Source organism: Musa acuminata, chromosome BXJ1-4, assembly GCF_036884655.1.
Source record: "Musa acuminata AAA Group cultivar baxijiao chromosome BXJ1-4, Cavendish_Baxijiao_AAA, whole genome shotgun sequence".
Lineage (NCBI taxonomy): Eukaryota > Viridiplantae > Streptophyta > Magnoliopsida > Zingiberales > Musaceae > Musa > Musa acuminata.
In genome coordinates this window covers 11244182-11270181 of record NC_088330.1, presented here as the reverse complement: position 1 = coordinate 11270181, position 26000 = coordinate 11244182, and the positions used below count along the sequence as shown (strand labels likewise).

Below are 26000 nucleotides of genomic sequence, written 5' to 3'. Positions count from 1 at the left end.
ATACACGCAGACGCTTCTTTTTGCCTCGGAAGCAGATTTGATGTAAGGGAGCTGTTCCTGCAATAAATAATGACTTCTCCAAGGGACAAGCTTTTATGTTGCCGTAAGAACTTTTTTCTAGAGAGAGAGAGAGAGAGGATGCTAAAATCTCGCCTGCTAATTGTGCGTTGCATGGGATTGGCAGGCTGTCGATGCTAGCCGAGGAACATCTCGTGTACAAGTCATCATAATCTTGGAATGATTCTGGAGATGCATGTAAATGGAATGATCATTGGTAAAAAGCGAAAAAGTGATTTGGCGATTAATGATTGATTTCTTCCTACGAAGTTTACATAATGATTCATCGATATCAAGCATCATAATTTGCCATAAGGATTTCAGGCATGTCCGCCCTCGTCTAAATCTTATTTCTTTCCCCCATGCATCATCATTCATTAGATAAAAAAACTTGTTTTCTTTTCTGTAATTACAAGAACAGAATCATGCTCCCTTGTTGAGGTGCAGTTAATAGCTACTCATTGCAGTTTGACCGCAAGCTCACTGACGTTGCGAGTGCGATCACATCATTGCCAAAAGTATGTGAACCACAAAAAGAAAAGCGAGGTGGGAAATGCTGACAGACACACACACACACACACACACAGACTCTCTCTCTCTCTCTCTCTTTATTGTTCCTGAGCAGTAGTTTGCTCACGACGAGACTGATTACTGCATCGATTTCTCCGAATCATGGTTTAGCCTAAACTCGATCGATTACTTGCACGGTGTAATGCGTACGTGAATATAAGTAAGCAGCATTCGGGGAGAATGTAAATTATCGAGCCATGAATGACCAGTATATACTACTTGCGTTCCCTTTAATTCCCAGTTCCGAGAGTAGACAAGGAATGGCTCCGAAACCACGGTCAATCACATCCGGTGGGGCCCACACATCAGGAGGGACCGGGATGGTCCGATCGGTGAATGGACGCTCAAGATTCTCGACCTTTGGCGGGAAAACCACGGCAGGGTTGGGCGTGGGTCGCCCCCCAGATACCACCGGGTGGGGTGGGCTGGAGGGGTGCTTATGCTGTGGTGCGAGGCACGGGCAACGCGACGGGTTGGACTGGGGTCCAGCGCTGCTGCGGCCGCTCCCGTCTCTCCGGTCACGGTTCTCGACGCCGCCCGCTCCTCCTCGTCCTCATTGCCTTTGTTCTGACGCCGGTATTACGGACTCTGCCACTCTGGGGAACGCGGGAGTAGTAAGTAGGTTTTGCTGTACCACCAAACCATTGTACGAGCTGAAGGGGTCCAACCGTCTTTTCGTCTGCGAACGATCGCTTCCGTCACCGTCATAACGCTGCGCCCGACGCTGCCCGGGGCAGCCGCGCTCGTGACGGACCCTAACCTTCACACGCGTCAGTTTTCCATTGGTTGTCCCCTGGATGTCGGGACTCGCAGCAGCATAGAAAAAGAGAGCGAAGAGCGGAAGATTTGGAGGAAAAGGATGCACTTTTACTCTCTCTCTCTCACTCTCTCTCTCTCTCTCTCCAAGTTTCGGTCGATTTCTCTTCCGTAATGCTTGATCTGTGTTAAATTTGGCTCATTTGATCCGGTTCCGTGAGTTTTCCGCTGTTTTTTGGGGTGAATTTGGTCCACTTTGGGGCGGTGGGGAGTCGGGGAATGCTGGCAGCCGTGGAGGGCGGGATGAGTGGCGGATTCCGGCAGAGCTGCGGGGAGAGCAGCGAGGAGGAGCTGTCGGTGCTGCCGCGGCACACCAAGGTGGTGGTCACCGGGAACAACCGGACCAAATCGGTGCTCGTCGGCCTCCAGGGGGTCGTCAAGAAGGCCGTGGGCCTCGGCGGCTGGCATTGGCTGGTAATTCTCCTCTCTCGTGCGATCTTGAATGGTTTCTCGACTTCTTGATGGAAAAAGAGTGATTTTTATTGGGTCCGTGTGAGTTTGGGCTATAATTTGATAGGGTTTTCACGCCAAGAGAAGAGTAGTGTGGATTTGTAGTTCAATGGATGGATTATTTAGACAATGCGGTCCATCTGGTGAGTCTAGGAGTCGGTTTTCTTTGCAAGGTTCTTTATCTTGTTCATCCGAGATAAAATTGCACCTTTCTTGATGAATTTTAATCTTGACAGAAGTATTGGCTTTGAGGCTACATTATGAAGTAATTTTAGATTGATGATCGTAATTCGACTAGTACTTGCTATTTGGACGAGTGATCTGCCCTTTAGGGTTTTACATATTGGTAAATTGGTGTATTATATCATATAGCAATAGCGGTATATGCATGCAAGCTTTAGGAAAGGGATCCTGCAGCTTTTGGTTTCTCTCGAGTAATTAACTTGTCTCGATTGACTGCGTGTGCTTAACTACTGGCTTTAGTCAGTTTTCGCGTTGTCGATTACACTCTTATTTGTGTATCTGTAAGTCTATTTGGAATTTGGGGGGATTATTTGGGATTGGTAAATCTGCAAGATCTAGCGAAGTCTTTTTCTTGTAGTTTCTCTTCTGTTATAGGATTGATACGAGTGGGTTCGTAAGCATTTTTCTCAGTCTTTTGATTGCAATCGTTGGCAGGAAGCATGAATCAGCATGTGCTTCAGTATTTGCTTCTTTGTATAGCTACGTAGAAGAGAAATATGCAAAATTTCTTGATGGATCTGAAACTTGGAAGGGGAAAAGTTTTCTGTTGTGTTGCCCTTCATTCGTTGATGCATCCACTGCTTTCAATTATTAGTTCTAAGGTCAAACTTTATCTGCTTGAGCAGAAGTTTCTTTGGTTCGGATAGTCCTTGCTTATGCAGGGATGACTTGTTTTGCTTAATATTTTGTTTCTGTGTTAGAATCACATGGTTCTTTCCATCCACATGACTTTTCTGGTTTGAAGATCATGGCAGAATAAATTTTCATTTTGCATAAGGATTCAGTACTATGATATTTCGATTTTGGCATCTTGCATAAGATATGTATGCTATATCTGTCTATGTTTCTGGGTCTGTTATTTCTTAATCATGAGACCATTTGGTAATTGCATGGCTCGATGTAGGCCTCTTGTTATACTTCTTTATGAGTTTTAGTTGCTATATATCCAAGAGTTTCTGTGTTCTGCTTCTGTGATAATTAATTACAGGGATGCTGTGCCGTTGATTAACACATATGTTAAAGTAAACCAATATGTTTTACAGGAAGTTGAAATGGATGAAGTTCACTAATATCCTGTGTTCGTTATGCACACTGGATCCTGACATTGTGGTCCTAAACATTTTTCTTGCTTCTCTCTGACTGTCTTTATATCTGGGTAGATGATATCAAGTACAAACACATGACTGCTCTCTCGGAACTTGATTTAAATTGTCATTCAAACCATCAGATTTCTTATTGTTTATCAGTTAGAAGCTGAAAATGTTCGTTTGCTTTAGAGTAGATGCTTCTTTTATGAATGATTTGCTGCCTGAATGTGTATGTAATTCTTTATATTGTTTGCCAGAGTGTGTAAACATGGCAAAGCTCATGTAAGGTTAACTATATTTTAATTTTTAAACATTCAGGTTTTGACAAATGGAATAGAGGTAAAGCTGCAAAGAAATGCCCTTAGTGTGATTGAAGCCCCAACCGGCCACGAGGAAGATGATGATCTCGAAGTTCACAACATGCAGTGGAGTGGCTCATATATGGGTAAGCTTCAATTTGGTATATCGAAAAATAATGCATGTATTCTTGAATTACTTGGATTTTCCCCTGATGTCTAACTATGTCCTCACCAGCCACTCTGTATTAGGTACAAATCAGAAACACTGACATCGCTCTTGTTCCTTAGCCAGTGTGGTCGATGTGACTAATATAACATGATTATATCAATTGTAAGCCTTTAAATTGAGTAGGTTACTTGTACATTGAATGTACACTGGTTTTCCTTGATGCTTCTATTTAAATTTTCTTTATTAAAGCAACAAATGCACTTCTACCTTGTATTGTGTATTCCTGCTCCTCACACATAGTAATTCATTCTTGCATAACATCGTCATTCTAAGCTTAGGACCTGATCCATTCATCAATGTATTGTTCACTTGTTTAAATGATTGTGATACGTATTACACAAAGATGTTAGTCTCACTAGAAGGTCAATTTTTTCATTTCGTTTGTCATATTTCTGAAGCATGTGTGGTGGGACTAGCTTTAAATGTTTGTTGAAAATGCTGTTCTTGAAGAAGTCAATACTAAGAGTATAGGATGGGAAGTATTATCATTGAAAATAATGCATCCATTTAATCTTTTTCACTGGGAGACCTTGTTCTCTTAAATGTGTTGCTGGAAGGTTCTTCAGCTTCGAAGTTGCCCACATACGGTGACAGATGTACTTGTATCTAAGTATTTTTTTGCCTATGGAAATGAGCCCATGTCTTGTTAGGATCATTATGTCATCTTGGAATTTTCTTGAACATAGGTTGGATGAAGTTCATCTGTGACATCAAATTTTCAGAAGCATCTTTCATCGTTTCAATCAGTTCTCTTGATATGGTTCTCATTTTCTTTTGACATTATTTGTTTTTTCTAACAACTTTCAGCATCTGATGATACACATACACAAAAGCCTCCAAAGTTGAGGACCAAGCACCATAAAGGATCTTCTATTAAATCCTTGAGCCGGTCTCACTCTTCTGATTCGCAATCTAAGGGATCCGGTCTATCCTCAAGAAACAACATGGTAAGGTCTAACATTTGCATGGTTCAGTTACAGCACTTGGTGCATAATTTGCACTTGTGACTAATGTAGAGGTGCTGAAAGTGGCTGTGTAAATTATGTGTTTCTGTTGTTGGCTCTTTTGTTGTTTATCTCTAGACATTCTTTCCTAGATATCAGCCTTCTTAATTCATTTACATGTCCATAGTGCTGCTCATGATAAAAACCTACCATGTTGTTGGTGCAGAAAGTTGACTTGAGCAAGCTAGAAACAACAGCACTGTGGAGATATTGGCGTCACTTTAATCTTGTAAGTTAAATACTTCATAATTCCTGTATTTGCAATTTCAACCATGAACCTCATTGTAAATGTATCTATTATTTCCCACATTGAAAAGAATTATCATCTTTTCGATGTAATCATGCTTTCTTTTTCTGCAACAGGTGGATGCCAGTCCTAACCCCTCTAAAGAGCAATTAATTGAGGTAGTTCAGAGGCATTTCATGGCGCAGGTAAGAGAACAATTTACATGATCAAATGCATCATTTCTACCCAGTGCATTCGGTGGAGAAGTCGAAAGGAGCTTGACTCTATTATCTCACACCCGATTGCTTTTTGCGTACCCTAAAGCAATTGGATGAGTTGCAGGTAATCGTAGGGTTTGTGCAGGCTGCAAAGAGGCTCAAGACCATCTGCAATTGATCGGGGGACGACCCTGCCGCATTCAATCTAACAGATTGGTGCCAGGCCTTTCGACGGCCATAGCTACGTGTACAACAACATGCTGAGTGCAGAGTTTGGCTGTAGGAACTCGGAAGAAATCGGATTAGTAGGTTCTAGAGGTAGTATCTTGCTAGTCATACAATGTATATATGTACACCGGCAAAGACCAACGGCTTTTGACACTGCCTACGATACGTTGCTGACTGACTGGGAAAACAACAGATGTTTTCTTTGGATTATGAAAGCTTAGAAGCATTGCCGAGCTTACCAAGTTGTACTGGTTTTTCTATAACTGAGTCGTGGTTGTGGTTTGAATGCATGCAGCTGGTTTGTGACTTGACAAAGAACACAGCATGGAAGCATTGTGCTCTGTTGCGGAGTGACATGGTAGTGCAGTATGTTGAATTCATCATACTTGTGGCTTTCTCTCTCTATGCCAATTAGCTTCGTCTCTGGCGCATGTTCGTAGTGGGAGATCATTGCTTGCCCCAGTATGTCACCGGCAATGTGCATAAAAAGACACGACACTTCAAAGCGATCAGAACATCCTTGAAATGAGTTGGAATCTTTCACTCGAACGAAGAATTATATAAGAAGGTCGAGGAGTATGCTACAAGTCACTCGATCTGAGCCAGAGAGGGGGTTTGAGCATGTGAAAGAATCCGAGGCAAAACATGCACATCTCTATTCAGCTAAACAGGAACAGTGCTTTGGCCTCTCCCTCGTTTGATTAACTTAGTACATCTGCTTTGCTCGTGGTAAGCATGATGTGGACATGGAAAACATGTTGTCTTCACTCTGTCCTGTGGATCCGATCTATTCTGTCCGCCTTCTCTGTCCATTTCCAGGTTGAGCAATCTCTGTTCATCATGGTCTTGCCTTGATATCTTCACCATATTCTCCGCTTGCGAATCCAAATTGCAGGGAATATTTTGCTTGGGAACCAACATCATCCCCACTCAACTCCGCAGTTGCGGCTGAAGAGAGAGAGAGAGAGAGGGACAAGAAAGCTGTTGCTGCTGTCAACCTTATCCACACACACCAAGGATACTGGAACTCATGGCATCAAGAGATGAGGAGGATAATGGCCGGAGCACGATGAACCCACCTTATGATGAACCTTTTACAAGTCACTCCCTGACACCTCCTCTCATGGCTTCTTCTGACCTTCGGGCCATTTGCTAAATCTTGGCTCGTTCCAACGCATCTATGGAACGGAACATTTCCTGAGAAGTGATCACCAAAGGCCTAAAGGTGTGGATAGCTCCATTACCATGAGTCTATAATGCCACTTACAGTAATGCTGATCCTGCCAGCTAGAGATCGGTGCAGTAAAGGTGGAGTCCTCCATGTGAGGCTAAAGATGAGCATTGCTAGTCTTGCAGAGGGGAAAGAAGAAGAACACAATGACCGCCAGAGATGGCTTGTGGATAGACACTGTCTCGGAGAGGCAAGCCGACAGCGACTCTAAGACTGGCTTGTGAAGAAAACACAAGGACCCTTCCCAAGGAATCAGATGCAGAATCTTTTTGCAGACGACTGACACAGATCAAATGGAAGACGACTCGGGTCCTATTATGGGCTCTCTAAGTGGGCTATTTATATATTGATGTCGTTAGATGTGTTTAGTGATTTAAAAAAAAATATTGATATCTATATATTTATTTATAAAAGTGAAATGTCTAAATTTATTTATCATAACGATATGAGTTTTACTAATAAAAATATGAAAATAAAAGGTAAAAAAATAATTTGAATATTCGATGGTAAACGATGGCACTGTTGGTGTCGACGTTGACGCAATTGCCTGGTCGCCTCCGACGATGATAAGGTCCGTTCTTATCGTGATGCCACCTGATATCAGTTTTACTAATAAAAATATGAAAACAAAAGGTAAAAAAATAATTTGAATATTCGATGGTAGACGATGGCACTATTGGTGTCGACGTTGACGCAATTGCTTGGTCGCATCTGACAATGATAAGGTCCGCTCTTATCGTGATACCATCCTCCTTCACGAGAAACATGCCGCCGACCTCATCATTGTCTGCCTCGCATCACTTTGTATTTATGTCGACATTGACACAATTACAGAGCGATGCAGGAAAAGCGACAATGAGGTTGACGACGTAATCCTCATGGAGGCAAGTGATGTCGTGGTGAGAGCGGAACTTATCCTCATAGGAGATGGCTAGACAACTATGTCGGCATCGACACCAGTAGTACCGTCGTCTACCACCATCGATATTATCCACCACTGAATGTTAAAGTTATATTTTTATCTTTTGTTTTCATATTTTTATTAATAAAACTGACGTTGTTTGAATAAATGAACATAGATATTTTACTTTTGTAATTATAAAGATGTTAATATAAAATTTTAAAGTATAGAGATTAAAACACTAAAAACAGCTAACTACATGAGTAATATATAATTAGTCGCATGAGTAATATATAATTAGCCCTCTCCAAATTGACTTCACTTGTTCTAATCAGTACATGTCATCGACCATTAATGGGGGCACATTTAAGCTCACCCTAATGAGCCATTTACCTCGTTAGACCAATCCTTATCAAGATACTAATTTAAAGGATCATTGTAACCCCATGTAATCTCATGTGCAGATAAACCAAGCCACGAATATAAAAGCTTCTACTTTGTGGGAAGACGCATATGGTTGACCTTTATCTGCTACTAACCCAGACGATCAACTAAGAGGCAGGGGGACGAAGGAGGAACGTTGTTCTCAGGACACGCCAACCTTTAGGGAGTGGGCCCAATTGGCTCGACCTAATGTGTCTCATTGCGTTGGACATGCTTTAACTAGCAAATTATATGATGCAATACTTCTTTCAGCTTCATAATCATGTAAATTATGTCTACGATGGGTGTGCTTGAAATGACCCTCCTCGTAATCAACGAATCTCCTCGGTTTCAGCGTCTTAACTAGGCAAAACATGTATGTGCCTTCATAGCCATGGCATCTCCAATGCTAGCTAGATATATCCAATGCAAGTCTTTAATTGATTTCTATTTGATTCAAGTAGAAACCGATTTCTAATATGGGTTATAACTATTGAGTCCTCGTGATTCGTTATAAAAAATAAACTGTTCTTGATGGACTGCACGCAATCTAGTTTATTAGCAGGCACTCTCTGGTGTAGTTGTTTGACCATGGTGACACCTCTTTCTTCTTTATTGCTAGTCGTAAGCCACCGTCCTTCTTGCCCTTACTGCAGCCGTAAGCCACTGCCTTTCTTCTTTACGACAGGGAAGAGATTGGGGTTTTGTTTCCGTGCTACGATAATAATGCATGTACTGTTGTTTTTGTCTATGTGAATTGATCATGTAAGTGTCTGAATCAGTGGATCCGTATAATGGCATTACAGAGTCAACAATGTCGTCAAACAAAGTTGCTTTATGGCGACAGTGAACTCTATCAACTTGGCTTCACCGCCACGTACGCCTCTCCCCATTTTTAGCCATGGCATTCATGCCATCGTAGCCAATCGTCGGAGGGCCTTTGAGTCCACCACCACCCACCTACCTATAAATAAGAGCCGGAACTTTAACCGGTGCATGCACCGTAGAGTCTTTCTTTCCCTCCCCACCACCCCCCTCGTACTACAAGAGATTAGAGTGTCTTTGTTCCTTCGTGACTCACGCCAACATGAGCGAAGCTTCACTCTTAGCATCCCAACTCTGGTCTCAAATGCCTCGAGGTTAGTCCACCACATGACATTTCCATTCCTCGCAAAGGCTAACGTGATCTTTTCAGTAGGCGACACAAGGACGCGGCGGCGACGGCTGCGGCGGAGGAAGGTAAAGGGAGACGCGAAGAAGAGGCGGCTGAGTGACGAGCAAGTCAGGTTCCTGGAGATGAGCTTTAGGGACGAAAGGAAGCTGGCGTCGGGGAGGAAAGCCCACATCGCCGCCGAGCTCGGGCTCGACGGGAAGCAGGTGGCCGTCTGGTTTCAGAACCGGCGGGCGAGGCACAAGAACAAGCAGCTGGAGGAGGCCTACCTCAAGCTCAAGCTGGAACACGAAGGCGTCGTCGTCGAGAAATGCCACCTCGAGAACGAGGTTGGTCGATGCCTTCCTTCCTTGTAGAATGTACAGTAGAAGCCTTCGGCAAACCTGACATGGCAGTGATGCTGATGGCAGGTGTTACGACTGAAGGAGAAGCTTTTGGAAGCCGAAGAGGAGATCAGGAAGCTCTCGTGGAGCGTGAATGGAGGCAACCTCGGCTCGTCCTTCTCAGCCGTGAGCCAGCAGCCAATACATGGAGAGTTCGGAACGGAAGCAGAAGCTGAACTTGCTTACTTGGACGAGTATGACTTCTACAACTACACGATGGAGTGGACTAATCCATATGGCATATAAAGATCATTGCAATCACTGTCATTCATATATGTGATTAATCCTCGTAGATTCAACAACGTGAATCTCTAGTTGTAAATTAAGATTGATGTAGCAATTGATGTAGCATGTGCAAAAAGGGGGATAATGCTGCAACTATTTAGTTCTGTAAAGCCTTATTATTATCCAGAAAGTCACAAAGTAGGTGTTTGATCTCCCAAGAACATGAGAGAGACATGAGAAATGGCAGGACTTTCTATGAAGAGGGTTGAAAGAGAGGGAAGAACGAACCAAAAGCTGCTCATGGTTGTCACTTTCTTGCAGCTTTTGAGGAGTCCTTGTGGTGGTAGTGGTGGTGTGAAAACCCAACCCTGCTGCTTGTCTCTGCTGTTGTAATGTCCATTGTCCATTATGTTTCTTCCTCTACCCTGCATCTCATGGACCAAATCCCTCTCATATGAAAGTAGAAAGCAAGTTCATGGGAACAATGCCATGTAGTGAGTGAATTCAACTTACCAGTTTGATCCTATTAGAAATCATGAGTAAAGATTCAAAAGCAAACTTATCCATCCTATCTTTAAACAACAGCTTGTATGATTACCTCAACAAAAACAAAAAACCCTCATAAATTAAAATAGAATCATGTTTAAAATGACAGATTGCTTACTGCCAAATGCTGAAAAAGCTATAAATTCAATTGATAAAATGAACAGAGAGAACGAAAATCCTACAAACCAAGCGATAAAGAGGTGACTACCTAAAGAGCTAAGTGCAAGCAGATGATATCGAATGTCATAACTTCAGGATAATCAGAAAGAATAAAAATAACATAATGGAAACAACAGATTGGTGCAATAAAGTGTCGTCAGAAGTTAAAAGATGATATCCTCGCCGTTGCAAGAAATTCAGATTATGTCATAGAGCTGGAAAAGATTATTAAAAAATGCTATAAAATTCATCAAGCATATTCTTCGAAACAGCTCTCCAAAAATGAATCAACATATGGAATGGTAACACAGCAAGAGTGAATAGATCAACAGATTCAATGGCATCTTGACTTGTCCTTGCAGAAGTGTACTAAGTCAGAGCATTTTGCTTGTTCAGTACTGACATCTACAAAGATCCTGACCTATTTTCGCAACACAGAATACTTGTATCTTATTTTTCATCAACATATTGCATAAGTCAGAAATTCATCATCTTAATCCCCATTTGTCGTGCCACAACTCAAGCAAATGACAGGAACCATTCATGATTTCAATTTATTGAAGTTCAGTATTTTTGAAGAATTAATAAATATTAAGCAATGAATAAATTGTTAGTAATACAACATGAAAGCTAATCAAGCTTTAGTATTTCAGAGAAAAGGGAGGTATGCAGTACCCAAAATTTGGGCATTGTAGTGACAAGATAATACAAGAAATCTCAGCTAATGTAAGCTACAGAAGTCTCTGTTCAAATGTGCAACCTAACAAATAACAGAAAGCATCATACCTTCATTTAGTATTGACATCAAACGAACATTCTGCCGCAGAATTCTCATTGATGATGAACTTATGTAACAAGGCCAAAGCTCACATCACATCCATCTTCCTATATTATGGTCAACACTCGTGACAAGCTTTTCCACCAAAAAAAAAAAAGGAGCTCAGAACTGTAACTCCTTTCTCGATCAACACCTTTCTCGGTCAACAGATGATGATATTTTCAGGTTTCCTACAAAGGAATGACATTAGACCTTCTTAACTCCCAGTGTGAAAGGCACCCTCTAAAACGAGATGTCAAGAAAAGAGAAGAAATAGTGAACTGCCTCTGGCACATAGAAATCGAGGATAGACAACTGAAAGCAGTTCTCAGCTGCCTCCTCTCTCCATCCTCGGATTGGAAATCTGGGTCATGCTGAACAGCAGTTATCAGGCAGTCAGCATTTGCAAAGGGAACCTGCAGAGAAGCATATTGCCATAGCATTTGATATGTCCAGGAAGATCAATAGCCAAATTAGAATAAGAAAAAACTACACAAAATGATCAAAGTTGAAGTGATACACTGCTTGCCACAAACAAATGGAAAAGGATATTTCACTCATCTTGGTTATAATGCCGGTGAACAGTGCCCTTAGGGAGGAGGTTGAAGCTCAATCCATACAGACAATCAAAATTTGCTTCTCCATAACATTTAACTAGAAGACACCATAACCAAAATAAAAAAGAAAGAGAACTAATGTACATTGTTCATGTTTCATAATGCATTCAAATACTTGCTGGCAATCATCTGACTCGATGTCTACCAAATTGCAATCAAGAAGAAAGAGAACTAATAGAACAAATGCTAAGTAAGACCAAACAAATCTTAACACATGTCCATCTTCTTCATCACCAGAGATTAACATTCAAGAGAATAAATTTCTCTAAAGATGTATCTAGAGATAATTGCCTAGTGTCCCAGCACCCAATAGAATCCAGTTATTCTATTCTTACAAAACTTGGTAATTTTAAAATCTCCCACGTGCATCCAAAAATATATGAAGGTCAAGCCAACCATAAATCTGAACTCTAGGTTACAGAACAAGCACCGATATTTCAGACCTTGCTATAAATACATTGGCAAGAAACTGAAACAATAATGATCGGATCAACATTTTCCTCTCTATATTTGAAGTGGCTTCTAATACTTTTTTTTATGATAATATCATTGATGTAAAAAAATATAGTCATGAAGTGGTTATCAATATTTTGAGTTGTGCAACAGGAACATCAGATGCAGGAAAACTGCAGAACTACTTCATGATCACCAGAATACAATTCTTCCAGAAACTACAGTTGTTCATGCTTTAAACAAAAAGAAGCATACAAGTTGGTTCACCCATTTTGGAATCGGAGTTACCGGTCATCTTATGACAGATTTCTTTGCAGAAATGGTTGCAGTTCTTCATGATCAAGTGGTAGGTGTCTCCACTGTAATTAACGGACTGAAGTTCCATAAACTCTCTAACCTGCAATGAGTCCAAGCATGTCGTACCCATGAATATTGATTTCTTAAACATGAAGCCTGGACACTGACGAGGCTCAACCTCAAAGACTCCGCTACTCGGATAGTCATGTGCTCCAAATACATATTCCACCCCATGAACTGGAAGAACCAATAAAGAGCATCAAAATTTATAAATGCCTGACAGAAAAATGCTATTATCTAAAGAACTTTAAGACAAACTCAAGAAATCAAGGATATTTCTGGCCCTACAATATTGACTTGGAGGCAGCAATCCAACCAGCATGTAAGGAATGTACAGAAGTACCGAAGCATCAACTTGCCTGACAACTATTAGGATTTGGATTAAGTATGAATTTTTCTTAATAAATTTTCATGTCCAAAAAAGAAATCCAGGAACTAGTTAAACAAAAATCTATGCAGGTGGATAGATGACATATTTGGTTGCAAGAATTTTCACCATTCATGTTTCAAACAACAAATTCAGCATAGAGAAGCACATTAAAATGATGTCTTACCATTGATGTATCTATTTAATGCATCCTTTATCTAAACCAAAAAGGCAACAGCAAAGAATACCTTCAACACCGGTGTGAAATATCCCAAGGCCTGCCCAGTACATAAAACCATTCATTGGTGGCAAGTCATATACATTCAGATAAACTAGTGCATTTCCTGGTGTATGGCTGGCAGACCAAACCTTTGGAAACATACAAAAATGGCTGCAAGATCTCCTGTCTAGCCAAAGAAGCATGAGGGAATTTCAACCCTTCTTCGAACCTGACCTCATATTTCTTCAGATGAAGAATAAAGAGGGAAAATTTTATGCGATTTAAAGTATTCTGACAGAGATCTAATGAGAAGAATCATCAACAAATTTCTCCAGGCTTGTGTTATTATCACTTGAATGCAAGAGCGGCAACTAATATTGCCAAGAGCAAAGGAAACCTAAGAAAACAAGGAAGACATAATCATACCATGATAAAACCTCACTTAAAGAAGAATGCTTTTCAGACTGAAACTACGATGAAGAATTAATGCCAAAATGTTGGTGCAATTCATCAAGAAATGAGGCATTTCAGGAAGAAAAAAATTCAAAGAACATGTCATCGAATTTCTTGAGCTAAGAAGCAAGAAAAGTGCATGTCATCACATTAAAACAATCAGATCTTGCCAGCTTACGAGAGGAAGTCCTCATTTGCGGGATGAAACAGGATGAGTCTGAAAACAAGATAAAAGGAATAACCAAAGAAAACTCGAGGAATCAAAAGACTTAAATCAAATTGAAAGAAGAGTGACGACTGGCCAGTGATTAGCCGCAATACTGAGCATTGGCAAACTCGAGCACTTGAACAAAATACGCGACTTTAGAAACAAGTAAAAACCAGGGAAATGACCCTGATTTGTAAGATTCGGAGATCTAAGTAGCATAAGGAACCCATTTGAGAAGTGAACTAGATGCACATTGCCAAGAAAAAGTTTGGGATACAGTTCTTGACAGAAAATTCGAAGCACACACGAACAGATTGTATTTCACAGCCAGTGCATCTACATTTCCTAAAGGGGGGTTTGAAAATAAGATGCTTTCATGAAAAAAATGGTGCTTCTTCCACTATTGCCTCACACGAAAATCTAGATTGCCGTAAGGTCACGAGAACCCTTCTCACATCAGAGTGGTGGCAAAGAACATGAAAGAAAATTCCAAAATTGAGCTGGACTCGTCCAATACCCATCGGAAAAAGGAATTTTTCCATGAATTCCACCAACATATTTAACAGATAGCAATCAAACGAGCTTGCAAGAACCAAAATTGCAAGCGAAAACTCCCAAGAAAAGAGAAATCCCGCAAGAGAGGAGGAACAAACAGAGAACAAAGAGACCGACTTATCCTCCTCCGGAGAAACCCCCGAATCAGGTTATTGGCCGCCACAATCAGCAAGGAGAGGCGCCATGTTGAGGTCCCGAGGAATGGGTGGGGGGAGACCGGAGGGGCCTCGAAAGAGTCGAAGTGGGGGGAGAGATACGTTGGAATTAAACTGGTTGAGAGATACATTAAACAGGTTTAAGGTATCATAAAGAGATTTATTATATTTAAGAGAGAGGTTACATTCAAGAGAAGAAACACATTTGGATAAATTAAATTAACTATTGATTTGATTTTTTTTGGAAATGAATGATTTATTTTCAATACATAATCTATTTTTTTGAAGACTATATAAATATCATTGGGTTATGAAATATATAGAGTTTTTAAAGTTATAAATAATTTTGAGGGAAACATGAAATATTTTGTCCTTGTACTACTCTTACTCTTTCATCCTGTGATAGTTTTTTTTTTTTTTTAATTATTTGATATCAAAGCTTAGGTTAAGCATGACCTCTTCTTTAAACATTATTCAACTTCATATATTTCGTTTGACAAAAGAAAATTATAATATATGTTGTATCTAAATGAAGATTCTTTTGGACTCTCAATATATATTAGACTTTGTAGAAGATAAATTTGCTAAACCAAGTCTAGAAGGAGTAATGAATATGGAAGCACGAAAACAATTCAAAGATAGAATGAAGAAAGTGGAAAAAGTTTTATTCACGATTTACCAAGAGCTTGATGACATAATATTCGAGATTGTCACTTCAGCAAATACTTCAAAAGAGACTTGAGAAATATTTTAAAAAATATTCGGTAGTGTGGATAAGGTAAAAAATCTTTGCCTATAAGTTTTATGAGGTGAGTTTGAAAAATTATATTAAAGTACTTCTCAAAGATAATTTCTATTGTTCATCAAATGAGACGAAATAGTAAACAAATCAGTAATTAAATAATAATAATAAAATATTAAAATCTTTAGATCTAAAATTTAATTTTATTGTTATAGTGATTGAAGAGTTTAAATATTTGGAATAAATATCTTTAAAATGACTTATAAGTTCTCTTCAAGTTCATGAACAAATTATTACAAAAAGAGAAGAAAAAACTATAGAGCAAGTATTATAAATCAAGCTTACTCTTGATAACAAAGGTGAATCAAGATCTCAAAGAGAAGAGGTCGTGGACAAAAAGAAAAAGGCGGCAGAAATCAAACCAATCAAGAATCTTAAAATAATGAAGGTGATAGAAAAATTTTAGTTAAAGAGTTCGAGGTTATGGTAAAAGCCATGGATATGGTAGAAATTTTAAAGGATAAGAAATATAATGCTATGTTTGCAAAAGGTATAGACACTACTTTGAATGTTATTATAATCCCAGTAATCAAGGTGACAAGGCAAATTTTGTTGAAAAATAAAAGAATGAAAATCAAGTTTTGTTAATGACTTATGATAATTTGAAAGAATATCAGTTTATGACATGATATATAGATAGAGGAGCTTCAAATTATATTTGTTGTATCAAAAAAATAATTTTTTAAAATTGATATAAGTTATTCCGAGAACATTACATTTGGTGATCTATCTCAAAGTCCAACAAAAGGTACAGGCAAAATTTTTCTTCGATTCAATAATGGTAAAGAATTATATATTTCAAATGTTGATTATGTTCCTAATATGAAAAATAATATTCTAAGTTTGAGATAATTACTTAAAAAATATTATGATATTGAGATGAAAGATATAACTATTTTAATTCGTTATAATAATAAAATATTAATCTCACATGTAAAAACGATGAAGAATAGAATGTTTCCTTTGTATTTGTATATTTTTGATCGATCAAATTATTTTAAAACTGATATTGAGGATATTTCTATATTATGATATCCTAGATATACATATTTAAATTTTGAGGCTTTAAAACTTTATTAAAGTATAATATGGTAATAGGAATGTTGATTGTTCACCAAAATTATGTGAAGTATGTGTTATAGGCAAGTAAGAACAAAGGTCTTTCAAAGTCAAAAGAACAAAAAAACATGATATTAACTTGATCTGGTGCACTTAGTCTAATATCACTTAGAGAAAGCATGTATTTTCTTATCTTCGCCGATCATAGTGATATAACTTAAGTTTATATGTTAAAAGAAAATAAAAAAATTTTAAGTAAATTTAAAAATTTAAGGATTTAGTTAAAAGATAAAGTGGTTGTAAGACTAAATATTTAAGAATAGATAGAGATGATAAATACATATCAAATAAATTTAAAAGTTTTTTAAGAAATAATAAAAAATTTAATAATATTTAAAGATTAAATCAATTCACCATATCATACACACCTCAACCAAATGGTTTCTCAGAAAGAAAAAATAGGATTATAATTAATATAGTCTAATACATGTTAAAAGAAAGAAGAATTCAAAATTGAGATGTTGTTTGTATAGTTTATTTGCTTAAAGGATCAACAAAATAAATTGATAATGTTACACCACATTAAAGAAATCAAAAGTCAATCATTTGAGAATTTTTGAAAGTGTTGTATTTGCTAAGATACTTGAAGAAAATTGAATAAAACTTAAGGATAAAAGTTAAAAATACATCTTGTTAGGTTATGCTGAGAATTCCAGTAGCTACAAACTCTATAATCCTATCACAAACAAAGTTATGATGTTAAGAGATGTTGAGTTTGATGAACAATATATTTGGAACCGGAAAAGTAACGAGTAGCATAGAAAGTTATAACTTTATAAGATGATGATATAATACAAACAAGTAGTCCTTGCTTGAATCATCACCTATATCAATTAGATCACATGATTCAAGAAGTTTGATTGTAAGAAGAACGGTACCAATTCAGGAGCTATATGATATGACCCGAAGGATTAATACTAATAATGATGATTTTTTTATTTTATCTTTTTTACAAGATATGATATATTAATCTTCAAAAAAGCTTATAGAGAAGATAAATTGTGATAAGCTATGAATGAGAAAAACAAAAATAAAAAAAAATACAAAAGGAGCAGTGGAGAAATATAAGGCATTAGTTACAAAAGGATATAAATAATAATATGGGATCAATTATGAAGAAGTATTCATACCAATTGCTTGATTGTAGACAATAAGATTACTTATTTCCCCGGTAGCTCAAATGAAATGAAAATTTTTATAAATAAATATCAAATTAGCATTTCTTAATAGAGATTTTGAAGAAGATATATATGATTTTATTATTCATGAATAAGAAGATAAGGTGTATAAGTTAGAGAGAGCTATTTATGGACTTAAACGAGCCTTGCGAGCATAGAATTCTCGAATAGATGCTTATTTTATTCAAAATAAAATTTTTAAATCTCCATATAAATATGCTCTCTATACAAAATTTAACTATGATGGAGATATTTTATTTGTATGCCTATATATATATATGATTTTATTTTTACAAGCAATAATAGCTCCATAATTAAATATTTTAAGTACTCTATGAAGAAGGAGTTTAAGATGACTGACTTGAGCCTAATGACTTATTTCCTTGATATTGAAGTTATACAAGACAATAAAGAAATTTCTCTCTTACAAGAAAATTATACAAAGAATGTACTTTTTGTATGAAAGATTATCATCCTACAATTATACGAAGGAGGTACTTCTTGAAAAATTATACAATAATTTTTTATGAAAGATTGTCATCCTACATATACACCCGTGGAAGATGATACTAAGTTGACTAAGGAAGATAAAGGTAAAAACATTAATCCAACTTATTATAAAAGTTTAGTTAGATGTTTATGGTATTTGACATGCATTCGACTTGATATATTATTTGGAGTTGGTTTAATAAATAAATACATGAAAGCTTATAAGACATCTCATTTAAATAACGTAAAAAAATTTTATAATATATTAAAGGAATAATTGAATATGTAATGCATTATTCATCATTTAAAATGTTGGAGCTCATTGGATATAATGATAGTCTTTGGGCAGGAAGTTATAATGATCAGAGTACAACTGGATTTGTATTTTATTTTAGTAAAACTTTATTCATATGGTCTTCACAAAAACAATATACCATTACTCTATCAAGTTGTAAAGTAGAATATATAACAGCATCTTCTTATATTTGTCATGCAATATGACTAAGAATATTACTTCAGGAACTTTATATATTATAAGAGAAGTCAATCAAGATTTATGTTGATAACAAATTAACTATTGTCTTGGCCAAGAATTCAATCTATCATAAAAGATCGAAGCATATCAATACAAAATTTTATTTTATAAGAGATCATGTCAAAGACAAAAAAGTTAAACTGCTTCATCTTAAAACAAGTGAATAAGTAGTCGATATACTCACAAAATCTTTTAAGTTTGAAATATTTCAACAACTAAAATAAAAACTTAACATACTAGATGGAACAAATTTAAGGAAAAAGAATATTAAAATTTAACTTATTAAGGTAACATAAAGGACAAACTAAATTAACTATTGATTCTTAAATATTTTAAATATATATATATATATATATATTGAGTATAATTAATGTTATGTATCTTTGAAAGAAATATAAAATATTTGTCCGTTCTTACTCTTTCCTTATCATATAGTTTTATTTTTTCATCCTATCTATTTTCAACAAGATTACTCCCCCGATTTTATATTGACTTTAAAGGATACCCTCATCTACATATGAGAGAGAGAGAGAGAGAGGGCGCGCTTCGGTCTTGTCTGCGTGGCTGTTGTAGCACGCGAACTATATGGAAGAGTCAGCTTATGCTCTTTTATCACTTTTCTATTGATAAATAAAGTGTTGAGGGAAAAGGTGATAAGAAATGTCACTTCCGAAAAAGATTAAAACAAGTTCCAAATTTTGCCATTCCTTCTATTTTAATATTTTTACTGGACTTATGATAGCATTACCGGATTATATTGGTAATGATGGCATTATATATATATCTTTTTATTTTATTTCGTGAAATACTTTTTTTTTTTCTAAACGGTTAGATTATTTTGATCTTTATCTTATCAATTATCATCTCCATCTTGTCAATATCATCCCATCTTATTATGTTGCATATCATAAGGTTTTATTGTGAAGCCTTTGTCGTCATCCTTATCGTATTCATCCCACCGTAAAATCTTACTAGAGCCCTCTTTAATCATGTCCCATGTCTCTCAAGCTCTCACTTCCATTATCGTTAACCTCAACTAAGGGGAAGAAGGTTGATAAGAACAAGAGCAACACGATCTTAGTGACACAATGGATGAGGACACCAATCACAATTGGTAGAGGATTGGATAATGTCATCCACTCGATGAAAGTGTTGAGGACGATAACAAGAGTCTTGCAATGAAGATGACTCGTAACAAAGTATAATAAGGATAAAAGTGATAACCAACACAACGAGCACTCCATGAAATAAAAATATTTTACAGAATATATATATATGTTGCCTCATTAGATCATTAATTTCTTCTCCTTTCCTGGGAACGATCGTGAAGCCCACTGTCAGAGGGCAAAACGCAAAAAGCTGCAGTTTCACCGAGTAAGTTGAAAATCTTTCTGCTGCAACTCTTAGCACTCGAATGTTTTTGAGTAATATGCTGTGGGCAAAGTTTCGAATTCTACGCATATTTTCTACTCAGTGGCTGCTGGGTCCAGCCATAGGTGGGCTTGGACCGGTGAGCCCAAATCTAATTTATTAAAAGAAATCTATTAGAATTGTGCACGACGTAAGAGACATGGGTCTTGTTAGATAATCTAAACGATTTTGGTTCAAATTTTACATAAAGAATTCTTATAACAAGAATAGTACCGATGTATAATTTGTCATCTCTAAAATATTTTTTAATATATTCACTTGATGAGACCTAAATAATTTTTTTTGATAAAATTCATGTATGATGATGATGATATATTATTGTTGAACTATTCTTGATGTTATTATGATCTGATTATTTTAGAGAAGACTTATTATAAATCTATTATAATTATTGGCGATAGTGTAGTTTTGAAGTAGATTACAGTCCCATGGTATTTCTCGTATTGGGTTGTTCACGTAAAAATTCAATGTTTCACTTTGTAATTGATTCATTATTCTATTATTTATGTTGTTCTGATTAATATTTATTTTTTTATAATAAATTAATATTTTAATGAGAAAATATATAACAAAAAAATTTATTTTACTATAATATTTTTTTCTCTAACTGTACCAATATACATTGACCTTTCAAATGTACCATTGTGAAACTAAAAGTGAAAGAATAAATCATGAATAAGATATATTGTGTTTGATATGTGTTTCTTATTATTTATACAGGCTATGAGGAAGGATTTTCATTGATATAATAGCGAGATTTTCTCGTACAATTAAGAAAATCTTAGTTGCTATCATGCCCCCATGAGATTGTGTGATGATGCTCCTGTCAAGGATGTCGATCTTAGACTGATGCGATGAAAATAGTTTGCGAGCGAGAGGCTTCATGAGTGAGTCAACTAGTTGATCAGCCGTATGTACATGATAAACACGTAGTTGATGTCTGACAACCTGATATGGCACGAAGTGAAAGTCGATGACAATATGTTTCATGTGTGAGTGGAACATTGGATTGACGCACAGATAAGTAGCTCCGACATTATCACAATATATCATAGGAGTAGAGGTGGAGTCAATGTCAAGTTCCTTGAGCAGATTCATGACCCAATTAAGTTCTGCAACAGCGATGACAATAGCACAATGTACATGAGAAGGCTTGCTATCACCAAGGAGATCAGAGTAATCGTTGTCATTGGATAGCGATGATAACGAGGAAAGAAGAGAAAATCTTACTAAGGCAAGAAAGGCCATGATATCATAAAAGAATAAATTATAAAAAAAATATATATTATGTTTGATATATGTTTTATATTTATATAGATTAAGAGAAAATTTTTTTCTTAACATAATAATGAGATTTTTCATACAGTTAAAATATTAACTGGTCTAAAAAAGAATTACAATAATATCTTGCTTTTTCTGTGTCTATCGTTCATGGATTCAACCTGTGGAGTTCAATTTATACTGTCCAGGAATACTGGCCCTATATATTTTGACCCATTTGGGAAGGCTGCAACTGAGCCAGACAAGGGTTCTCGTGGAACAGCAGACGTTTTGCATGCACTTTTGTCTTGTACGATGAATTAATCTGTAATACGCCAATTTTGCGACCACTGTTACATTATGCTCGAAGGCCGCAGAAAGTACATACAAACACATGTTGAGCTAAATTCAACCCATAGATTTAGAAGAAATCAGATTTCATTAGCTCTACTTGTGACCGCAAGAGCAATCTTACAAGTGTTATCTGTCCACCCGAACTCATTGCTGCCGAAACGAGTCACGTTCCGAGTCCCCGTTCAACGTGGCTTCCATGCACATCACCTCCAAGAGAGAACCACGCACGTCGCCACCTTTGGTCTTATCGCCTCCCTTTTTATGCACCCTGCTGTCTTTGCTTCCATCTCTCGACTGTAAAAGAGAGAGTGAAACCGTGAGAGGACATGGACTCCAAGGTTGTGGTTTTTGTTGTTGGGATGATCCTCTTGTGTTCTCTTTCTTCCGTTAATGGCGAGGAGTGGCCGAGTCCAGTGGTGACCAGAGAGAGCCGGAGGACCTTGGTGTTAACGGAGTCCGGAAGGATCACGGCCGTCGATGTGCATGATGGGTACGGTGGTTCCTATCACCTTCAGTTCATCACCTTGGAGCCCGTCTCTCTGTTCCTCCCTGTGCTGCTTCACACTGACATGGTGTTTTACGTGCACACTGGTAATCCTAATTATATCTTTCCAACAATAATTAAAGCCTCCTAGTTGATCCCCTGAAACATAATGAAATCTCATTTTAAGATGACTTAATATCGAATTAAATCTTTATTATATATAATATTTTCTTGTTTGCTGTGATTTTTGTTTGTTCTCATGGCAATGGAAGGGATCGTGAAATAGAACTTGCTGTTGCAGGCAGGGGAACAGTGACTTATGTTAACGAGGATAAAGATGAAACAGATGAGATGGACGTCGGCCATGGTGACGTTTACAGACTGGAACAGGGTACTGTCTTCTTTGTGCGAAGCCATCCTGATCCAACAAGAGAGAAGCTTAGAATTCATGCCATATTTGACACGGCAGGCATTGATCATCCCTTGGTATGTTCTCTAGAGAGAGAGAGAGAGAGAGAGAATGGAAACTCCTTAGTTTTTCCTCTCTTCTTTTTTCCTTTTTAATGTGTGCCCCATCGGAGACTAATGCTATTTGCTTGCAGGGTTGTGCTGTCAGAGCCTACTCGAATATTAGTGACTTAGTTCAAGGCTTTGATGAACGAGTTCTCCAGATGGGCTTTGGGGTAGGCTACTCTTGATCTTCTTGATTCAGAATACTTGAATTCTTATTTTACGGAATCATAATAAACCAGGGAAGGAAAAATGATGAATCCATTGATGTGTGTGTAAGGCTTCTCTGGAAAGCATCCGTGGTATCAAATGGGCTCCGTCCCCTCCCTCCATAGTTCCTTTCAGCCAAAAAGATGCGAGAGTACAGTCAAAATGGAAGGAAGGAGTATTTGAGGCGCTTATGGGCGTTCGTGGCCCAACTGGTATCATAAACAAGAAGAAGAAGACCAAATCCAAGACATTCAATTTCTTCAGGGCCAAACCAGACGTGGAGAACTGTAATGGGTGGAGCACTGCAGTGACTCACAAGGACCTTAAAGCTCTTAAGGGCTCTAACTTAGCTGCATTCATGGTGAACTTGGCCACGGTTAGTCATCTGAATCCTCAGAAATCCCTGTATTGTGAGTGCACTAACTTTGGGTTCGATGCTTGAAGGGTTCTATGATGGGGCCTCATTGGAACCCTAGGGCTACGGAGATTGCTACGGTGATACAAGGGCAAGGCATGGTGCAAGTTATATGCCCCAGTGATCCATCAGGCAAGGTTGGTGATGTCTCCAAATGCCAAAACAAGAAGTTTAAGGTCCAAGAAGGGGACGTCTTTGTGGTGCCGAGGTTTCATCCCATGGCACAAGTTTCGTACAACAATGACACACTCGTCTTTGTTGGATTCAGCAGCATGGCGGGTAAGAATCATCCTCAGTTCCTGGCAGGGAAGAGGTCGGTGCTGCGGATGATTGATCGGGACGTATTAGCAGCGTCCTTCAATGCGCCAAATGCCAGTGCTATCGGTGACTTGTTAGTTTCTCAGGGTGAGTCGGTAATGCTGGCATGCACATCGTGTGCAGAAGAGATGGAAAGGAAAATGACGGAGGAAATTGAAAGACAGAAGCAAGAAGAAGAAAGGAAGAAGGAAGAGGAGGAGAGAAAGAAGGAAGAGGAGGAGGCCAAGAAGAGAGAGGAAGAAACCAGGAGGAGAGAAGAGGAAGAGGCAAAGAAGAGGGAAGAGGAGGAAGCTAAGAGAAGGGAGGAAGAGGCAGCCAAGAGGAGAGAGGAGGAAGAAGCTAGGAGAAGAGAAGAGGAAGAGGAGGCAGCCAAGAGGAGAGAGGAGGAAGAAGCCAGGAGGAGAGAAGAGGAAGAGGCAAAGAAGAGGGAGGGTGAAGAGGAAGCGAGGAGAAGGGAGGAAGAGGAAACTAAAAGGAGGGAGGAAGAGGAAGGTAGGAAGACGGAGGGTGAAGAGGAAGCTAGGAGGGAAGCAGAAGAAGCCAGGAGGAGGGAGGAAGAGGAAACCAAGAGGAGGGAGGAAGAGGAAGGTAGGAAGACGGAGGGTGAAGAGGAAGCGAGGAGGGAAGCAGAAGAAGCCAGGAGGAGGGAGGAAGAGGAGGAAGGTAGGAGGGAGGAGAGGAGGGAGGAAGAGGAAGCGAGGAGAAGGGAGGAAGAGGAGGAAGGTAGGAGACCGGAGGAAGAGGAGGCCAGGAGAAGGGAGGAGGAAGAAGCCGAAAGGAGAGAGCAAGAGGAGGCGGGAGGAAGAAGGGAGGAAGAGGAAGCAGCGAGAGAGGAGGAAACCAGAAGAGAGCAAGAGGAGGCGGCAGGGGGGGACGAGGAAGAAGCGAGAAGGACAGAGGAAGAGGAAGGAACAAGGAGAGAAGAAGAAGCGAGGAGACGGGAGGAACAAGAGCAGGCTCCCGAGAGAAGTTGAGAAGAATTCACTGTGTGGACGGGGAACGATGAAGATAAGCATGAGAACAGGCAATAGAGTCGAATCACGTGGCGCGGGACTTCAGGTTGACTGTGGAATAATACATGGAGAGTATAGGGTGTGGTGTGTCTGCAGCTTCTCCTAGTCTTTGATGCAAATAAGAAGCTCTCTCTCTCTCTGTTGGTGTATGCTCTTCTTTCGTCTTTTGTAATGTTTTTGTAGCACGCGAAGTTTCTTCTGTTGGACTCCGTTTACTTCGTGTGCTAATACTGAACATAGATTTGCTTGTCGGTGGATCGTATCTCTTCATTTCCAATGGGCCCAGCGCAGATCGGTAAGATGTTAGAAATCATGAAGATCGTGGTTGCTGTGGCCCTCTTGAGGTTGGGGATTTTGATCCGTACACGATTCTTGAAGCATCAAACACGATGATCTTGTGTCGTGAACGGTATCGCAAGACTATACACGGATTCCCCGATGGAACCCACTGGGGTACGGTGTTTTCCACCAAATGTCGCACTACCTGGTTTGGGTGGTGAGATATTTTTGGAACGATAAAGTACTTTTCGATAAGCATCCTGAAACAAATCCGATTTAGATTATCCAAATTGACATAGAAGTCGATTCAGATGTTTTAATCTCTTTCAAGGAGGTCAATCTAATGCGAAGTAAAACAAAATTGATCGCATTCCAACACGCAGAATTACCAAAACCAAACGCCAATCTAAAAGCTGCAACTTTGATTTTTTCCTTACAACAGGCAACCCTCTAAATCATGTACCTCCGCCGCAGAACGTGGAAAGAGAAAGCGAAGACGGGAAGTCGGAAGGAAATCCATGTGAACAACTGAAGATAAAGAATGATTAGCTTTTCCTGCATCTTGTTGCTTGTCCATGGCAATCAGCTGCTGTAAATCCCCTCGACCTATCTTCGTGGTGAACGAACGCATCCAACCCAGTGCTCCAACACCACTTACAGGGTTCGGTGTCATCCGTCCCCAGCCGCCAAGCTTCTATTTCAGGTTGGATAATGGCAGCACTTGCCAGTCTTTTGGGTAAGCTGAAGAACCCCACGTCAATGTCTCAAGAACCATAAATAAACGATATGTACAAGTACTATATTTTTCCTGTACGTTACCAAAACCAGAGCAGAACAAACATACAGAAAAAATGAGCAGATGAGATGGGGAAAGAACAGCTCTGACGCTGTCCGATGGAGATGTAATAGTGCAAAACGGAGTACATGCAGGCCC

General features: G+C 38.5%; 4 protein-coding genes across 13 annotated transcripts; 3 read left to right on the top strand and 1 right to left on the bottom strand.

Moving 5' to 3' along the window:
• The first annotated feature begins 1477 nt into the window (after nt 1-1477).
• LOC103981401 (uncharacterized) lies at nt 1478-5735 on the top strand. Its single transcript, XM_009398129.3, has 6 exons — nt 1478-1857; nt 3543-3669; nt 4560-4699; nt 4923-4985; nt 5120-5188; nt 5307-5735. The coding sequence occupies exons 1-6, from the start codon at nt 1663-1665 to the stop codon at nt 5376-5378; spliced, it is 666 nt and encodes a 221-aa protein (XP_009396404.1). The 5' UTR covers nt 1478-1662; the 3' UTR covers nt 5379-5735.
• Nucleotides 5736-8994: 3259 nt separating this feature from the next.
• LOC103981717 (homeobox-leucine zipper protein HOX14-like) lies at nt 8995-10196 on the top strand. Of its 2 annotated transcripts, none has more exons than XM_009398457.3 (3): nt 8995-9122; nt 9179-9483; nt 9565-10196. In XM_009398457.3, exons 1-3 carry the CDS (start codon nt 9071-9073, stop codon nt 9781-9783), a joined length of 576 nt encoding a protein of 191 aa, XP_009396732.3. In that variant the 5' UTR covers nt 8995-9070; the 3' UTR covers nt 9784-10196. The 2 variants fall into 2 exon arrangements, with proteins under 2 accessions (XP_009396732.3, XP_018681168.2); XM_018825623.2 differs by having other exon boundaries at nt 9000-9122; nt 9182-9483.
• LOC135648755 (deSI-like protein At4g17486) lies at nt 10066-15133 on the bottom strand. 9 transcript variants are annotated; one of them, XR_010501084.1, is made up of 4 exons: nt 13000-15129; nt 12830-12888; nt 12643-12751; nt 11408-11700 (listed from the first exon to the last, which is right to left on the bottom strand). XR_010501084.1 is itself a non-coding variant. In XM_065166686.1 (4 exons), exons 1-4 carry the CDS (start codon nt 13499-13501, stop codon nt 11838-11840), a joined length of 444 nt encoding a protein of 147 aa, XP_065022758.1. In that variant the 5' UTR covers nt 13502-15133; the 3' UTR covers nt 11408-11837. The 9 variants fall into 9 exon arrangements, 2 of the variants coding, with proteins under 2 accessions (XP_065022758.1, XP_065022766.1); XM_065166686.1 differs by having other exon boundaries at nt 11408-11938; nt 13327-15133; XM_065166694.1 differs by having other exon boundaries at nt 13327-15130.
• A 7207-nt stretch (nt 15134-22340) lies between these two features.
• Nucleotides 22341-25064, top strand: LOC135672429 (vicilin-like seed storage protein At2g18540). The gene is made up of 4 exons (XM_065180910.1): nt 22341-22807; nt 22924-23004; nt 23112-23417; nt 23486-25064. The coding sequence occupies exons 1-4, from the start codon at nt 22673-22675 to the stop codon at nt 24746-24748; spliced, it is 1785 nt and encodes a 594-aa protein (XP_065036982.1). The 5' UTR covers nt 22341-22672; the 3' UTR covers nt 24749-25064.
• The last annotated feature ends 936 nt before the right edge of the window (nt 25065-26000 follow it).